This window comes from Sinohyriopsis cumingii, chromosome 1, assembly GCF_028554795.1.
Source record: "Sinohyriopsis cumingii isolate HCF-2022 chromosome 1, ASM2855479v2, whole genome shotgun sequence".
Lineage (NCBI taxonomy): Eukaryota > Metazoa > Mollusca > Bivalvia > Unionida > Unionidae > Sinohyriopsis > Sinohyriopsis cumingii.
In genome coordinates this window covers 172,744,267-172,763,218 of record NC_142961.1, presented here as the reverse complement: position 1 = coordinate 172,763,218, position 18,952 = coordinate 172,744,267, and the positions used below count along the sequence as shown (strand labels likewise).

Genomic DNA, 18,952 nt, shown 5'->3' with positions numbered 1-18,952 from the left:
AAAAGTTAATCATGGGTGTGATTATATTTATGTTGTTTGAACATGATGTTATTAAATTAGACTGTAGGATGTCAGTTAATAGTTTTATCAGGTTTGAAAGTCTTAAAATATTTAGTAAAGAGAGCCCATAACATTCAAGATAGGGTCATTTTCATCATTTTACTTTGACTTGTTTTTATGAGTTGGAAGATGCCCCTCCAGTCAAGCCTTTAGACAGCTCAGAGTGTTCACTGGATGGGATGTTTAAGGAGGATGCTTTGGTGATGAGATCAGATGTGATTGTTCCTCTGGTATCCCTGTACAATCTCAGCAATCCACTGCTCAATGGGACAGGTTTGTTTGTACCTTATTTCATTATAAAAATATTATTTCTTTAAAAAACTATTTTGTTTAATCCACCACTCCGGTTGCCTAAGTGGTTAGAGTGTTCACCTTGGATGTGGGAGGTCACAGTTTCGAACTTAGGCCAAGTAATACCAAAGACTTTTAAAAATGATACTTACAGCTGCCTCACTTGGCACGCAGCATTAGGAGGTTAGTATTAGGACTGGTCAGCCTGGTGTCAGTGACAATGTAAATGGGTGGGACAAGATGCCACATGTCTACAGCATGATGCCCCAGTGATAGACATCACTGAATTGCCACACTGCAGACATTATTGTGATATATGTGAAAAAATTGTTAAAGCTATGTTAAAAATCCAAATAAAAAACTCTTACACATCCGTTCAATCGAGATGAGTCTTAAATACTACACAATATAGTTTTACATTCCTTTCTTTATGCAACATAGCTGCAGCAAAATCTCAAGCAATATTAGAAAATTACCAGTTGTCTACCAGTTTTAGCGATACCTCGACAGTGATGCTCACATTTGCATATTATAATGACTTTATCCACTCCAGTGGCCTAATTGGCTTGAGCATCCACCTCTGATTCTGGAGGCCGCAGATTTTAACCCAGACCAATTAATAAGACTTATAAAAATGGTACTAGCAGCTGCCTTGCTTGGCACTCAGCATCAAGAAGTTAGTGTTAGAAATGGCTGGCCTTGTGTCAGGATAATGTGACTGGGTTGAACATGATGCTACATGTCTACTATAAATTGCCACACTGCCACATTGCAGTGCTATGACTGGAAAATTGCTAAAGTTATGTTAAAAATCCAAATCGCAGAAACACACACTATGTTGACTTTGTTGCAGTAAATACTTTTAGTCAGTACTCTTCTGACCTGTAGTGAATACACTCAATATTATACTGACTTGGATGATCACTAATACAGAAGATTAACTTAGATTCTGTGAGAGGTACAATTTATATTGTACCAAACAACAGTTTAAAACTGGTAAAACTGTAGCCACCTAGCTTGGTGAGTAGGTAAGAGAAAGAGTTAGGAAGAGTTTTTTCCCTTCATCTGAATGGAATATAAAACAGAAAGATGAATTTTTTATTAAAAAATTATGTCTTTCCACAACTGCTGGAATAAAGAGGTAGTGGAACATATTCCTGACATTAAATGTGATCGGGAATTGAATTCAAAGGGGAAGAACTGTGGTAGTCAAGTTGTTAGTGTGCCAGACTCACAACCAAAGAATGTAGGTTAAGATCCTACCATTAGACCAGACTGGGCCAGATACTGCGGTGTGTTCTTGGGCAAGGCACTTTACTCCAACTGCTTCATCTCTAAATAATTTATGTTGTAAAACACCAAATCAAACCAAATCAGAGGGGAAATTTCCATACCAACATAGTACATATCTACAACACAAATTTCCATAGCAACATAGTACATATCTACAACACATTCACCCCACGTTTTTTTCTTCTTATCTAATTCTACAAACATATATACAAATGCCATATTGATGTAATTCATCCATATATACACAAACCATATTGAAGTAATACATTCATATATACACATACCATATTTATCTAATGCATTTATATATACAAATACATATTGATGTAATACATTCATATATACCAATACCATATTGATGTAGTTCATCCATATATACCAATACCATATTGATGTAATACATTCATATATACAAATACATATTGATGTAATACATTCATATATACAAATACATATTGACGTAATACATTCATATATACACATACCATAATGATGTATTACATTCGTATATACCAATACCATATTGATGTAGTTCATCCATATATACACAAACCATATTGAAGTAATACATTCATATATACACATACCATATTTATGTAATGCATTTATATATACAAATACATATTGATGTAATATATTCATATATACAAATACATATTGATGTAATATATTCATATATACAAATACATATTGATGTAATACATTCATATATACCAATACCATATTGATGTAATACATTCATATATACAAATACCATATTGATGTAATACATTCATATATACAAATACATATTGATGTATTATATTCATATATACAAATACATATTGATGTAATACATTCATATATACCAATACCATATTGATGTAATACATTCATATATACAAATACATATTGATGTAATACATTCATATATACAAATACATATTGATGTAATACATTCATATATACACATACCATAATGATGTATTACATTCATATATACAAATACCATATTGATGTAATTTATTCATATATACAAATACCATATTGATGTAATTCATTAATATATACAAATACTGTATTGATGTAATACATCCATGATTTTTCTCACAAAATAATGAAAATTGCATATTCTGTGATGTGATGGAATAGCATCATACATACTGGTGTCAAATTATTAGTAGTAAAACAATTTTCTGGCTGAGCTTGGAACCAGTGTAAAGTATAATAGTAATTTCAAATACAAATTCATTTGATTAATTAACAGTGATTATACAGATTTGTCATAGATCAATAAATATATTGTTCATCTTCATTCATTGAGTTCTATATCACACAAGAATGCCTGTTATACAAGCTTTCTCCTTTTTGACAGATTCTACAGAAGAGGATGACAATGGAAAGTCACCAGGCAGTTCTTCCTCTGTCAGTGGTTTGTGTCAGACTGTTGTTCCAATTGTGCAGCACCTGAGAGAAAACAGCCATCTTCAGCTGGCTTATCAGTTCTCCATGAACATGCTAACCACTGTTACACAGTATGCTTTACAGCAGGACATGGGACTTCCTATGTTCTCACAGGTAATTTAAAAAAATTTAATGACAGATATGCTGTTTCAAAACACTCAGTTTCTGTTGTGATATGTTTCATGTAAGAATTTGCTGAGAACAGATAATTATCCACACTTTTACTGACAATGGAAAATTATCCACACATTTTCAAACAAAGATATCTTGGATATTGTGATTGTCTATCCATATATATGTCATGCTAACTTGGCAATTTTAGATGAATGTTCACAAAACCTTGTTGGACTCTTATTCCATAATGTAAGCATGTCTGTTTTCTTGCACTGACTCTTCCCTCCCCTCCATGTCCATGGATTGGTTTTAATGTCACGTACACAAAAGCTGCAGTTCCACTTTGATTTTGGAATGAAATTTTATATTTGTCATTGAACAACATGACACATTTTTTGTTCAGTTTGCCTTGACAGAAGCTCAATAAAGCAATCACTTTGCCATCTGTATGTTTCCATCCATCCATCCATCCACCCACCCACCCGCACATCCATCCATCCATCCACACTAGATTAAGCCCAGTATTAAAATTTGTTAGATTAAAAGTCAGATCTGATGATTTCTGTTTAAATTATTTTAAATTCTTCCTTACCTATTAACTGGGGGGTCCCAGTAAGAAAGGCACGAGTTACTGAGGGACCTCCAAAAATTAAAAAAAAAATCGCTTTGACATCGAGAAAACCATAAGGGGGGGGGGTGGCATTAGGGAACTGGGCTATTTAATGACTGAATCCTCATTTTACAATCACGTCGATAATAATTTTTAATAATGCGCTTTTTCTAATGAAATTGTTCATTATTCTGTTTAAATAACTTTTTTTCTTCTCAAAATATCTAACATATGAAAGAACGTTCCAACTGGTTTGAACAACCATTACGTGTACGCGAAAAATCTGTATTATGTCACTGCTTTTTGTTTTCTTGATGAGTCTGGTTCCTGTAGTGGTATTTAATAGTATCTTGCCAAATCGGTAGTCCACAATTTGGGAACTAGACTAACTGTTGATACACCAACAAACAAGATTCCTTTTTTCTTCAAAAACACACGACATTTATTTCGTGACACGTCTACATCGAAACTCAATTTTTTATTGTTCAGTTAGTACAATGTTAATGTCGTGATTTCATTGGAAGTAATAATAAAAGTTCTTATAATCCCTGAAGATTTCTCTGAATGCCAGTTCAAGAATTCTCTGAAACTCGCTTGCCCACAATGGTCCGTATCTGTGACATCAAGCTCTTTATTTTACGAAGTATTCTTTTCGCTTTGCTGCCTTGTTATCTTTCATCACAGTTATGAAAGAGTCAGTTAATTTAAGGTAGTTTCTGTTACATACACAATAACGTTTATTACAGTGTTTGACTGATCAAATGAAGTTAGCTCACCCGACATACGACCAAGGTCGCTAGATTTTAAGTCAGTCCAATTAATTGGGCCTTTTAACTTTTTTTTTATTCCACCTCCTTTTCTTTTTATTCAAAAGACATAATTAACATGATAATATAAAGGAGGCCAGCTTTTAATTCAGAGCAACAATACAACAAATACTTCCGCAAGTCAGTTATCAAAACACGGTAGGCACTTAATTAGGTTCTCAGAGAAACACTCGCGGACATAGCTGTTATGGTAGATTGACGCATTTTACATTTAATTACAAGAGGACACATTGCACTTGTGACGATTACACTTAAAAGCAACTAAAAGATGGAACTAAAACACAAATTTTAATTGATAAAAAAATTATTTAATTTGTATTTATTTATTAATGTAATATACTGCTTGGCGTAAATGACATTTTCATTGATCAAAATTTCCTTACATATTGTTAATTGTGGTGTACTAGGAATGTCGTTTGAAAAGAAAATTAAAAAGATTGTTTGAGTTATTTTTAAATTTGATATTTCATAGTGTTGATTAAAATTTCCATTGAACCAATCAAATGACTGAGTTGTAACATGTGATCAAACATTGTCATTTAGGCATCATTCATATAACTGATACACCTGTAGAGATACATTCTTTTCAGTGTAGATGCTGCATTTAATTTTTAACATTAGTTGCAGAAAGAACCACCTGCCTCCCCTCCTTCCACCATCTTGTTCATTTGGGACATTTCTTGTATAAGTAGCACATGCATCCATAGTGTTATCACTTTTGACACAAAACAGGTCATTGACGTGAATATCAAGAAACAAATCATATTTGGTTGTCCTCAAAAGTTTGAATGTCATGAGAGTGAAAATTGGATCCTGCAAAATCACACATGAGAGAGAGAGAGAGTGAGAATTATCAACCCCATTGCTCTAAAGCACCTGACATTCATGCGTGACGCGGTGTAAGGTACAAAATAAGCACAAGTGTATTATATCCAGGGTAACAATATGATAATATCTCACAAACTAAAATCGTTATTAGAAATAAATTCACTGAGAGTACAAATACAATCTTTTTGATTCCATGGGTTAAAAAAGTATTATTAATGCAAGTTAATGCTGTGTATACTATTTACACTGAAGAACTCAAAACCTGTTTGTGTCAATTATGACTACAGATGGCATATAAATGAAAACCCAGGTGTTGAATAAACACACCTTGTAACAGCCATAAACTCACTGTTTGAACTTACTGGTAGGATATCAAATACAAAGATTAATTTATTACAAAGCAAGCCGACCCTGGAAGCAGACTTTGGATTCATTTTAGCGAGGAGATTTTTTTAAAACTATGCATTTATATACATACACCGCTCCCTCGATAACTCGCGCCCGGATAACTCGCGATCCCGCTTATAACGCAGTGTCCGTCTTGGCTCCCGATTTTTTCCAGACAAAATGTATTTAAAATATCTTTAAAGTATGCTGAACATGAAAAAATTACGATGAGAATTGATAAATTAAACCTTGATACATTGCTCGTTTTATCATCGAAAATGGTGATTAATGCCCGTAAAAATATAATCCATATTTTGCAATTTGCAAGTTCTAGAGAAGAATTAATTTCAGAGATCTCGAAAACGCTTAATTACGCGTATTTGGATGCCAATTTTTGATCTGGGATGCAGAAAATCACCGAGGCGGGAGTCCTCCGTACGCATGTAATAGGTGCGCGGGAAAATTCAAAGATTTGCCGGTCCTGTTTCAGCCACCTGCTTTGTGGGAAAATGTGTTGATCAGTTTACTGTGCTGATATTTACAATGACAGAATTCAGTGAATGAAAGACTCTTTGATGTACTGTTGCTATTTCATAAGAGTACATTAAAAAAAAAAAAGAACATGATGCAACAGCTAGGCGGCTAGTTCAAAGGCTTTGACTTGGCGGCCGAGTGAGAAAATATACTGATATTTAGTGATTGAATTCAGAGGCAGAAAGACCCAGTTTTAAAATCCTAGCGAGACCTCTGTTTAAAGATATCATATATTATGTAAGTTTTTAGGATAAATAGTTGTCATTATACTGTAAATAAACAGTCTGGTGAAATAGCGATCAATGAAAACTTCTGGTAAATGTTAACAGGTGGCAACAGAGAATGAAATAAACACCAATTAAACGACTTCCTGTGTGAAAGTCACGTTCTAATCCTTTAATTCCGTTTCAGTGTAAACATTATAATCACAACATAGTCTGTTCATTGAAAACATGAAAAGAGTCAATCGACCGTCACATCGAAACCCGTGAGTACTTCTGTGAGAACCTAATTACATGTACATACCGGCTTTGTTTTGATCAACAGCTTGGGGAAGTGTTTGTTGCATTAAAAAAAAAATCGATTACAAGAGACCTCGGGTGCTGGATTAAGGGTCTTGGAGCTGCCTTTGACGTAAAGCAAAACAGTAACAGAGACAACGATGACGATAGTGACTTCGAATGTTTCAGTGAAACTGATGTCATTAATGCCGAGGCTGTTTGGGAGAAATTAGTACAGACTCATGGTCCTGAGATGGGCGTTTCTCTTGATGGAGGAGTGGATTTGTGCTGACAATGATTGCCCTACAGCCGAATACATGTCAGATGAAACTATAATTATTTCTATAGCAAACAAATTTGCAGCAGAAGACGATTCTAACTGGAGTAACACAAGTGTTGAAAGTGATGCAGCCACAGATGTTGCACCCCCACCCATCTGCACAGGAAGCAAATATTTTGATATTGCCATAAGGTGGCTGGAGACCCAAAATGTTGACTACGTAAAGCTCATGCAGTTGAGAAATCTGAGGGATTTTGCTCGGCGGCAGAGAAACCAAGGAGTAACACACACCAAAAAAAATTAACTGATTTTTTCAAAAAGTGAATTGATATTTGTCAAGCGTGGCACAAACGGCAAGTATTAACTTGTTCTAATTTACGTTGTTTTAAATTTGTAGACCAATTAAATATGTCAGTACTGATTAACTCTTGATTTTTTTTTCCATTTTACTTCTATCGCATTCAAATCTATCTATCTATCGTTCGATCGACACTGTTTCTCGAAAAGAGTCGATCTTTTGTGTATAAAAAACTTCTAATTTGGCTCAAACAATAAAACTAGAATGTATACAATTCAACATAAAACTTAGTGACGTAGTACACAATGTGTGAAGTGGTACACATGTTCAGCGAACGGAAACCACGTGAAATAATGTTTTCGATGATCGCCTCAATATACTGTAATTTATCCTGAAATTTTTAATGTTGTCCTATGAGAAAATAATAAAGTACACCGTTATGAAGAGATATTTATTAACAGTTAATCTCAGAATGATTATAAAGTGAGTATTCAACAGTATAATCTGCCTACCCCCCCCCTTATTTTTCCGTTATGTCGTCAATCACTTTATTGGTTTTGGGGTTATTTTATAGGTCCCTCGATAACTCGCCCCTCGCTTATAGTGCGGTCGATGTTACTGGACCCCGATGTGCGCGAGTTATCGAGGGAGTGGTGTAGTTGGCATACATGCGGAAACCAACTTTGATTTCTTTCTACTGGTTTTAGCTGGGATTTTGAAAATAAATAGAGACAGTGGAACACTTTGAAATGATAACTTCTCATACATTTCCACAAAAAGTGATTCCTCAAAGTCATTGTTATCACACATGTAGCATATATAAAGAGGAATAAAAATTAAACAAAATAAACCACATTATAGATCTCCGCTATTATGGATAAGTTTGTAGTGCGATACTCAAGTAGTGAAGAGGCCTTGCCTCATGCTTGGAAACAAAATGCGTTGCCTAAAGCTTCACCTAAGAGGCCCGTAGGTCGGCCAAAAATTGTGCTAGAGATGAAGAGAGGAGTGTGATCTAAAAGAAAATGAATCTGCTGCAAAAAGGCACAAAATTGAAGACCCCAATCAGGAGAGAGATGATCCCTACAAAAACGATGATGTCAGGCGAGGGCATTACAAGCATTTTACATTGAAGCAAAAAGAAGTTGTAAATTTCTCAAAATTGCATGGAATTGGAGTAACAGCAAGGCATTTCAAAATCCCCAAATCAACCATTGCAAAATTGGTCAGAAATAGATTTTTCTCAGCAGCTGAGTGAATGGGGACATTTAGCAAGGAGTGGGAGACCAGTATCATATGGCAACGAGTTAAATGGAAAAATTGCAAAGTGGGTTCCAGTCCAACGTGATCTGCAGATCCCTGTTAGTGTGGACACTATGCGCTTATGCCAAGGAATTTGTGTCAAGTGTATGTCCAGAAATTGAGTTTCAAGCCAGTAGGAACTGGGTAACAGGTTTTTTAAAGCAACACAGCCTCGTGCTTCGTTCATGGACAATGATGGCCCAGCATCTTCCAGAAGATTTGGAGGAGAAAATAAAATTATTCCATGAATTCGTAAAGGCAAGAAAAGAAGAAGACAATTTTGAAGACAAAATGGTAATTAACTTGGATGAAAACTCCTATGTACTTTGATCTCATTCCTGGAAGAAATGTTGAAAACAAAGGTGTTAAAAGTGAGAATTCTCATGACTGGTGCGGATGAAAAGCATCTATCCTTAGTGCTTGTAGTTTTCGCAAAAGGAGATGCATTGCTGCCAGTGATAATTTTGCATGGTGTGAGGGAGCATCTAACCTTATGATAATTTTTTGCGTGAGGGAGCTAAAAGATATTCAGGCACCAAAAGGATGGATCACACATGTGTAGGGGAAGGGTTGGGTTGATGAGGAGGTGATGCTGCAGTGGATTAAAGAGATATATCTCAAGTATACAGGAAAGGAACGATCTCTTTTAGTGATGGATTCATTCTGGGCCCATATTGCAGATGCTTACAACAGGCTTTGAGAAGGGGTAACATGGTGCCTGCAGTTATTCCGGGTGGATGCACCTCCAAGCTGCAGCCACGTCAGTATAAATAAACCAGTCAAGTCCGACATGAGGAAAAGCTGGACAAATTTTATCCGTAAAGCAGCAGAGGGCCTTTCCAAGCAAAATGACAACACGTCTCGTATTAAGAGTGCAGATAAACAAACAGTTGTGGACTGGATTGTGAAAGAAGTCAAATCGCTTTGGGACAAGCCAGATCTGATCCGAAAATCATTTAAAGTTCGTGCTATTAACAATAACTTGAATGGGCAATATTTTATGAGATACTGAATGTGATGGCAGTGACAGTGAAGAGGACAAATTTGATGGATTTGAGCTTTGGAGTTTGAGTGGGCAATTAAGAATGTGGACAGATTGAAGGATTTAAATTAAATATATTAGCAGCATTCAAGTTTGTTCAGCAGTACTTGGATTATGTCAGATATCACTGCTGTGTAAATAAAAGATGTTTGGTTTCGGAATTAGTATATTTATCAATCACTGTGTACCGTCACTATCCATCAGTATCTCTCTCTATTTCTCTCTCTCTCTCAATATATTTTTACGTAATTACAGTGAATAGTTGATACTGTGCTCATCAATAGTTATTTTACCACGAACGGCAAATAAACCTTGACATTTAACAAAAAAGAACTTTCTTGAAGCATAAATTAGAACAAAAAAAGTTGAACTCGTTCTCATAATCACAAACGATTCATTCTTACCTGAGCTCATGTTCTTAGCAAATTCACATGTGGGAAGAAAAGTGTAAACAATCAACACTCACAGCATTTTCTTTTTTAAAGTTTTCTTTAATAAAATTTACATTTGAGTGCATTTTCTGACATGTAATATTCAAATGATTTAAAAGGTGACCCACAACTTACGACTCGAGAAAAACGATGTGTCCCAAAACATACAGTGCACAAAATAATTACTTTTAAAATAAATTTATGGTGTCCTAACAAATATGGTGCCCCAACATATACAGTAAATACAGTAACAGGAACTGTGTTACAATAAAATGGGATGTATGTCCTTAACTGTCTGTGTTAAAATGAAGGACTTTATAGTGAGGGAGTGCTGTATGTATATTTGTCTTTGTAGGAGGAAGAACAGAGGATAGGGAGGGAAAAAGAATATGTGTCTGCAGTGGATAAGAACAGTCAGAGTTTAATGAGGGATCTTGTAGGCAACATCCTCCTTAAGGTAAGTAATGATCACCATTTGGCATCTTTGTAAATCTAAGCTTAAGTCTTTTTGGTAAATCTTTGTCTGAATTATTACTGTCCTATTGGGTTATATTTGTACTGTCATATTGGGTTATATTTTTACTTTCATATTGGGTTATATTTGTACTGTCATATTGGGGTGTATTTTTACTTTCATATTTTGTTATATTTGTACAGTCATATTCGGGTGTATTTTTATTGTCATATTGGGGTGTATTTTTATTGTCATATTGGGGTGTATTTTTTGCTAATGCAAGATCTTATATTTTTAAACACATCTTTATAAATAGTTTAAATTAGTAATGTTAATATCCATTGGAAATTTGAAAAGCTCTTTACATTAAAGATTTTATCAAACACTTGTGAACTAGACATTTCTTTGAAGACTGGCCATTTAAATAACTTCACATTTGGTTTGCAGACAAGTCAAGCAATAGTATTAAATCTTCAGTGACAGTGATAACATTTTTATTCTGGAATGAAAACAGTAAAACTTTTGTCCTTATCAGATGATGAAAAACGACCTTAACTGGAATTTAATTTACTCAGAATCCATTTTATTTTGTTTGCCTTTGATAATTCAGTCTCAGAGACTAGTGCCGGTGCTTGTAAGAAAGTGTGTTATTCTGTAAAAGAAATGAGTTGTATTTATGGTGATAATGGCCTAATCAAGCTACAAAATACATTCTATAACAGAAATGAGTTGTAGTTATGGTGATAATGGCCTAGTCAAGCTACAAAATACATTCTGTAACAGAAATGAGTTGTAGTTATGGTGATAATGGCCTAGTCAAGCTACAAAATACATTCTGTAACAGAAATGAGTTGTAGTTATGGTGATAATGGCCTAGTCAAGCTACAAAATACATTCTGTAACAGAAATGAGTTGTAGTTATGGTGATAATGGCCTAGTCAAGCTACAAAATACATTCTGTAACAGAAATGAGTTGTAGTTATGGTGATAATGGCCTAGTCAAGCTACAAAATACATTCTGTAACAGAAATGAGTTGTAGTTATGGTGATAATGGCCTAGTCAAGCTACAAAATACATTCTGTAACAGAAATGAGTTGTAGTTATGGTGATAATGGCCTAGTCAAGCTACAAAATACATTCTGTAACAGAAATGAGCTGTAGTTATGGTGATAATGGCCTAGTCAAGCTACAAAATACATTCTGTAAAAGGAATCTTACAATTACAATATAGCTTGTCATGTTCGAAGCTTGTCCTGTTTGGGAATGGCAATATATATCCTTGCATAAACATTGCTATGATTTTGTGTTCAAGGTTTTGAAATAAAATAGCATCTACATCCATTGCTGTACTCAGCTGAAACTGTTGAACAGTATTATTATTTGCTAGAATGCTTGTCTCTTGTGCCCTTTAAAGACTCATCAGCACCATCTGCAAAATCCTGGTACAAGCAAACTTATCCTCAGAGCCTGAAAAAAAACTAGGCTTCAGAGTTTCCATCAGAAAACTGCAACTGAATCGTGGTTCAAAATTCCCTAATGAGACTTGCAACAGTTCCCCATGAGGTGTGTAACAAACATTTCATCAGTTATCATAAACATATTTTCCTCAGATCACCAACTGCTCTAAGGTGGACACGAAGCTGGGAGTAGCATACATGACATCAAGGTCCAAAAAGGAAGCCATGGATACGATGATGAAAGTAATGAACTCTGCTGGACAAAACTACAAGAAACTTATGGTATTGATTTTATGAATTAAATTTCTCTATCCTGGGTGTGTGATACAGAAAAACATTAAATGGTTCAATTATATGTGTGTGATACAGGAAAAAAGTACAGATGAAATAGTTCTAGCATAGGTCTGTCCTTGTTGTGTGATAATAAAAATTGCCAATGTCTATGATGCAGAAATTAAAATTAAATAGTAATAGCATGGGTGTATGAAATAGCTCTGGCCTGGATGTGTGATACAGAAGTACCCATGCAATATCTCTTGCCTAGGCTTGTGTAATAGCTTTGGCTTGGATGTGTGATACAGAAGTACCCATTAAATATCTCTTACCTTGGCTTGTGTAATAGCTTTGGCTCGGATGTGTGATACAGAAGTACCCATTAATTATCTCTAATCTGGATGTGTGATACAGAAGTACCCATTAAATATCTCTTGCCTAGGCTTGTGTAAAAGCTCTGGTTCAGATGTGTGATACAGAGGTACCCATTAATTATCTCTAATCTGGATGTGTGATACAGAAGTACCCATTAAATATCTCTTGCCTAGGTTTGTGAAATAGCTCTGGCTTGGATGTGTGATACAGAGGTACCCATTAATTATCTCTAACCTGGATGTGTGATACAGAAGTACCTATTAAATATTTCTTGCCTAGGCTTGTGAAATAGCTGCCTGGGATGTGTGATATAGAAGGACCCATTAAATATCTCAAGCCTGGCTGTGTGATCGAGAAATAATGATTAAATGGCTCTAGCATGAGTGTGTGATACAGAAATACACATTAAATGGTTCTAGCCGATGTGTTATACAGATGTACAGAGTAAACTGCAGTGTCAGTTGTCATTTCAAAAATGGCAAATTAAATGGTTTTATTATAAATTTCTATGTATCTTTTAGTCACTGTCCCACATTGGCTTGGCACTAGGCCAGCTGTTCCAGGATCCAAAGGTTATGGACCATTGTAATAGACTAGAAGTTAATGCAACCTGGGGTCATCGCCTTGGCAAACTTAAGGTCAGTACTAATGAATTCATAAATCTGTATTGTTTCAGAATATAAAATAGGACTAAAGTGGAAGAAAGCAGTTTTGAAATGGCTTCCCACACATCATTTTGTTTAAAATTACTTATTTTTAAAAGACTTCTCACCTAACAGTTTTTATTTAAGAAAACTTCTTTTTAAAGACTTCCAACCAAACAGATTTTAATTAAATACATTTGACATTGTTAATTTTGTAGCTTGTAAACTTTTCAGATGCATGTTTCCCAAAACATCTATAGCAAATAGTTACCAGTGTGATAGAACAAAAACTACTGCCATTGTAATTAAGTCGATTCAGGACGACATTGTTTCATCCCATCCCTTCAGTATAGGAACTGATGGTAATAATGATTCTTCGGATTTGTACACAAATGTTGTTACGTACTTTGATCACTTGGAGCGGGTTGTAACTGAAACTCTTTTGTCAGTCCAGCTTGTGATGGAGCCTCTACTGGGGACATTATTTTCACATTGTTTCAATGATTTGAAAAAACATAAATTTAAGCTGGAATAACTGTAATGCATTTTAATCCAGTGTTTCAGTGATGACAGGTTGAATCAAAGGTGTGTTTGGACATACAGTTAAATGAATTCATCATGTGGAAATTCAAGCTTTGTTTTGATGTAATTAGCAATGAAAAAGGGGGCTGATAAACTGCCTCTTAGTTCTGATGACTTGTTAGTGGACATATCTTATTTTGATAAGAGTTTGAATAGACATATGGAACTGACAGGTGTATAGAGTCTGGAAAAGAGTAGAAATGAAACTGAAGATTTGTGTAAACATGATGGTGACTCTTGGTGAAGGTATAAAGAGACTGCTGGAACAACAGGAACCTTTACAAATATATTTTGCAACACAACCCAAGAAACAAGAGGTTAGAAGTAAAAGGGCTGAAGCTAAAAGTAGTAAGTCAGATAAAATACAAAAGGATCAAGTTCCTCAAATTCTTGTAACAGAGAAGAAAATAAAGACAGCATTAATACATTAAATAGAACTTAGAGCTGTCATAAATTTAGAAGTCAAATTAGTACTACCTCCAAGTGAGTCACAGCAGGCAAGACTGAGAAGAAAACAACAATTAGATGCCTTTGAGAAAGTCGAATCCCAGAATTTTGGTTGAAAAGGATTCATCTGGATTTCATACATCTTCAGTCAGGATTGACAGGAGGCAACCTAACAAAATCAGTTAGAGAGAGGAAAAGGCTATGAGTGTGTGTAAAGCTTTGTTGTTTTGGAGTTTGAAGCTGTATTATTTCTAAACCACATAATTCCATTTTTTAACAAACATAGCTGAATCTACAACAGAAAGAGCCTATGATGTACAAGCTTAGAAAAAGGATGCTTGAATTATTCAAGGAATCACAGGTCAGATTCATAAATGCTACAGAAATTTCACAAGCCAAGGACCATACTGACATTGGTTATCACGACTGTAAGAAACAAAAGTCAGATGATACACTTACAGTAGATTCAGAAACAAGAAAATACATGGCTGAAAGTAAAATGTTTGAAAGTAGCCTCTCTGAATTCTATAAAGATGTAAGGGAATATCACACAGCTGTTTGTGATTACATTGCTGTCAATTCTATCAAGATGTAATGGGTTATGTGTTTATTATTACATAGTGAAAATGTTTCCCTTGAATAATGAACTTCTCAAGCAGAGTGCAGTTGCTGATGTGTAAAAAAAGAATGATGAATGATTTCAGCAGTGTGATGTATTTCTCGATGGGATTTGTGTGTATGGAATCTGAGGAAACCAACTGGCAGGCAGTTTGTTTTAATTATCAAGAGGAATCCTGAGATCTGAAAGCAGTTGGATGTTATTGTCCATTTGAAATGCAAATTGTTGCCCAGCATCATGAAGGCAGTGCTTACTGTTTGAGATTCAAATGCAGGTTGTGGAAGGGGTTTTTTGTTTATTGCATAAAAACCACTCAAAACTCCAGATGATATATGTCAGTTGAGATCTTGGAAGAAGTCCTAGTGATGAAAGTGATGAAAAGAAATAACTTCAAAATGGTATTTGACCAGAAGTTTATCAGAGAGTGTAAAAGTGCCTTACACCAGTCACAGAAGTAGCTACATTGTGTAAAAAGGGAAATAACTGTAGGAGTTGATAAAACTTTGCTTTTACTGTTCTACTTGATATTTTTTAATGGTCTACTGAAAACTGGTTTACTGAGAATGTTTGTTTGGAGTTGGCAGGTCTGCGATGATTTTATTTGGGTTTATTTTATTTTTTAATATTTTAACACGATACGTACTTCTTTATAAGTCAGGTCCAAGTGGACACAACATGGAAACTGATTTGCTGTCACATGATGCTCCAGCAGATGTCAGGGTCTGAGTTGATTGTTTTACTGATTACCCCTAACAACTGCATGGATCTGCTGGTGCATTGTGTGATGGTAATACAGTGTGACCCTGCTATAACATGGTAGTTGGGAGCCATAGAACCTGACCGCGTTATAGACCAAATCGTGTTATATGCAACCAAGTCAGTTTGCTAAAGAAAATATACCCCCCTCAAAAAAAAACAAAAAACAATTGTGGGTGTGTGTGTAGGTAATAAATGTGGGCGGTAAAATACGTGCTTCGTTGGCAGTTACCATCTTGAATTGATCCATATTAAATGAGAAATACACCTGTAGTGAAAACAGAGAAGACATAATAAATTAGTTTACTTTATTTAGAGAACCATGAATTGGTACATATACGTGAATCCTATTTATATATAAATGTCTAATGTATAGCATGAATAGAGTATCAACACTGTGTACTCACCTGTGAACCTCATCATATACATTGAATCCACAATACAAGTGATTCCATCGAAAATATGCACACACAGCTTTAAAATATTCATTAAATTTGTAACAGGTCATATTGGTCTGAATTCAGTTGAAAAATATAGCACAATTACATAACAAATGACAAAGTACATTTACTTTAAATTACATTCCAAGTCGGAAAAAGTTAGTTTGCGTTCTAAGCCACCGTTGGCATAAACATTTTCGATATAAAAAGAAAACATTTCACAGCAGTGTTAACATGTTCCAGTCACGTTGGAAAATGCAAAAATCCATCCAATTCCATCACTTTTATTTAAGTTTGGTACTGACTTCCTTTGAAGAAAAGTTCTTTGCTGTTATTGAAAGATTGTCATCGGCTTTCTTTGATGAAGGGTGCATGTGCTATTGAAGTCACTGCTAAAGGACAGCTTTGGAGAACCAAATGAATGCCCGTTTCTTATTGTGGCGGCAACATCAAATAATTGTATTGCATGATTGAGACTGGTATTTTTTCCATTTGCGGAGCACGTTTTCATAACAGTCGATGCTTCAGAGGTCATCTGTTTCCTTTGAAATTTCAACAAACTGTTTCATCTGGGAACATTTTTAAAAAGGTATTGGCTGTCGTTTAGACTATTCTAGTTACTGTCCCTCCATGCCTACTGAATAAACCAATAAGTAAGATGTATTTTTTAATTTATTTTTTTATGATTTTTTTTTACATTTGTGGTAGCAGCGTGATGCTGCCTTCCACGCATGTGTCTGAAAATTAACAAAGGGTCAACGGATGATAGAGACACATGTGTTCTGATGACAGGGATTATTACAGAAAACTTGAGTGTTCTGAAGAATTTAATTCTGAGTGAAACGAAGAGGAATTTTACTTACCATCCACATACAAATGTCAGTCTTTGTAAATATATTAATTACTAGTAAGGGGCCGAAAATCCGATGAAAGATAGATTACGAGACAATGCCTCGTCAGGTTGATCTCCGTTACCAGAAATGTTAACAACAAAACATCGGATATTTCACAACATACAGAACTTGTGCTAGATGTCAGGATAAGCGGATTATGATTTTGCAATTGCACTGTTTAGATGGTATATCAGTATGGACAAAGAATTTGTTTATGTAACAATAGATAAATTTCAGTGCATTTTATATCCAGTTTGCGGCTTCCTTTCATGGGGCCTCTGAATTTCTGCACTCCAATCCAATGTTTGAATATAAAAGTTTAAACAGCCAACAGTGTCCCCAACAAATAAAAAAAGCCACGTGGTGTGTTTTGCAGCCAATAAGGAAAAACAACCCAAGTTTGCGACATGGGCGAAGACCTACGCGATCCCAGAATAAACTTTTTATGCGTTTTTTTCTTGTTCTTACTTTTAAGAAGAAGAAAAAAAATCCTTTTTCATGTAGATGAAAAATACATATAAAATTTCAGGAGCCATGCCACAATCATCTTGTATTATTCATACACGATCTCTTCCCCAAAATGATAAGCAGCTTTTTACGTTTTTTTGTTGTAGTTTTTAAGATTTTTTTTTTGTGCACAAGATAAATCCATGTATATGAAATTTTGGGAGCCATGCCACAACTGCGTTATATCCGAATTCGCATTATAACGGAACGCACTATAGCAGGGTCACACTGTAGTTCACTGTTGGACCTGATTTATCAGCATGTATAGATGGTAACCCCATGCCCTTCACATTTTAAATGTTAGATGATCCCATACTTGCCTTTGTCCATGAGATACTGTTGCCCAAGATGAAGCCCAGTGTGTCCAAATACAGGAAGTTTTCTTTAATTTTCTTCCATTTTTTAAATTAATGCCTTATCTATTTCATTGCCTACTTTGTTTATAACATCATCACATAGTTACCAGTCATCTGTTCTAATCCTGTTTATAGGTTATTTCCTTAGGTGAGGCCAGTTTAAATATGTTTGAGATAGAATATAATCATAAACTGACCTTACCCTCTAGCATTTTTGTGCTTATTTCATGCCCCTGGTTGGGCTGATATGGGTATCACGGGTATATGCCCTTTGATATTTTATTACATATATTTAATTTCTATTGTGACTTACCTTTGTCCATAATTTAGGGAGTGAGTGGGGCCTATTTGACTAATGTCTTTTTAGTAAACAACATATTACATAACTAATTCTTGTCTATGACGTTAGATAAAATGTTCCAATCATTATTACTTGAAGGTAGTCATGTTTACTTGGATCTGAGTTCTTGACATTGGTATGTCCCCAGGGAAAAACATGGTCTACATGATATTTTACATGTTATTTACTAAATTTTGAGTAATAGACCTGATCTTGTTAACAACTTTGAATGTTCTAGAAATGAGCTTTTGACCAGCATCCTGGTCCTCATCTTGTGACTTAGGTTTTATATAACATGAAGAATTGAGAAGTAAACAGAAATTCTTTATTCCTATCTTAAAATCCCGAGTGGAGTCAGTCTTTTGGTTGTGTTCAGTTTCACTTGGAGATGATTCATTTATTTAAATTTATTGGAATTACCAAATGTTCTTTGACTTAAGGACTAAATCACTTATTTGGGATTATTGTGAATTCAATCAAAGACATTTTGGATTATATCAGTGTTATAAATCAAGTCTTAGCACATCAACACTGTTCCAGACTATTGATACATAAGTGCTTTCAAGAT

At 34.9% G+C, this 18,952-nt stretch overlaps 1 protein-coding gene across 1 annotated transcript in view; it reads left to right on the top strand.

Moving 5' to 3' along the window:
- The window catches only part of LOC149808394 (kinetochore-associated protein 1-like), a 221,977-nt gene that overhangs the window by 119,842 nt on the left and 83,183 nt on the right, over window positions 1-18,952 (top strand). The window contains exons 37-41 of the mRNA XM_089976616.1: window positions 183-333; window positions 2,999-3,201; window positions 10,596-10,697; window positions 12,306-12,434; window positions 13,322-13,438. Coding sequence (XP_089832742.1) covers window positions 183-333; window positions 2,999-3,201; window positions 10,596-10,697; window positions 12,306-12,434; window positions 13,322-13,438 — 702 coding nt within the window. The remainder of the gene's footprint in view (window positions 1-182; window positions 334-2,998; window positions 3,202-10,595; window positions 10,698-12,305; window positions 12,435-13,321; window positions 13,439-18,952) is intronic.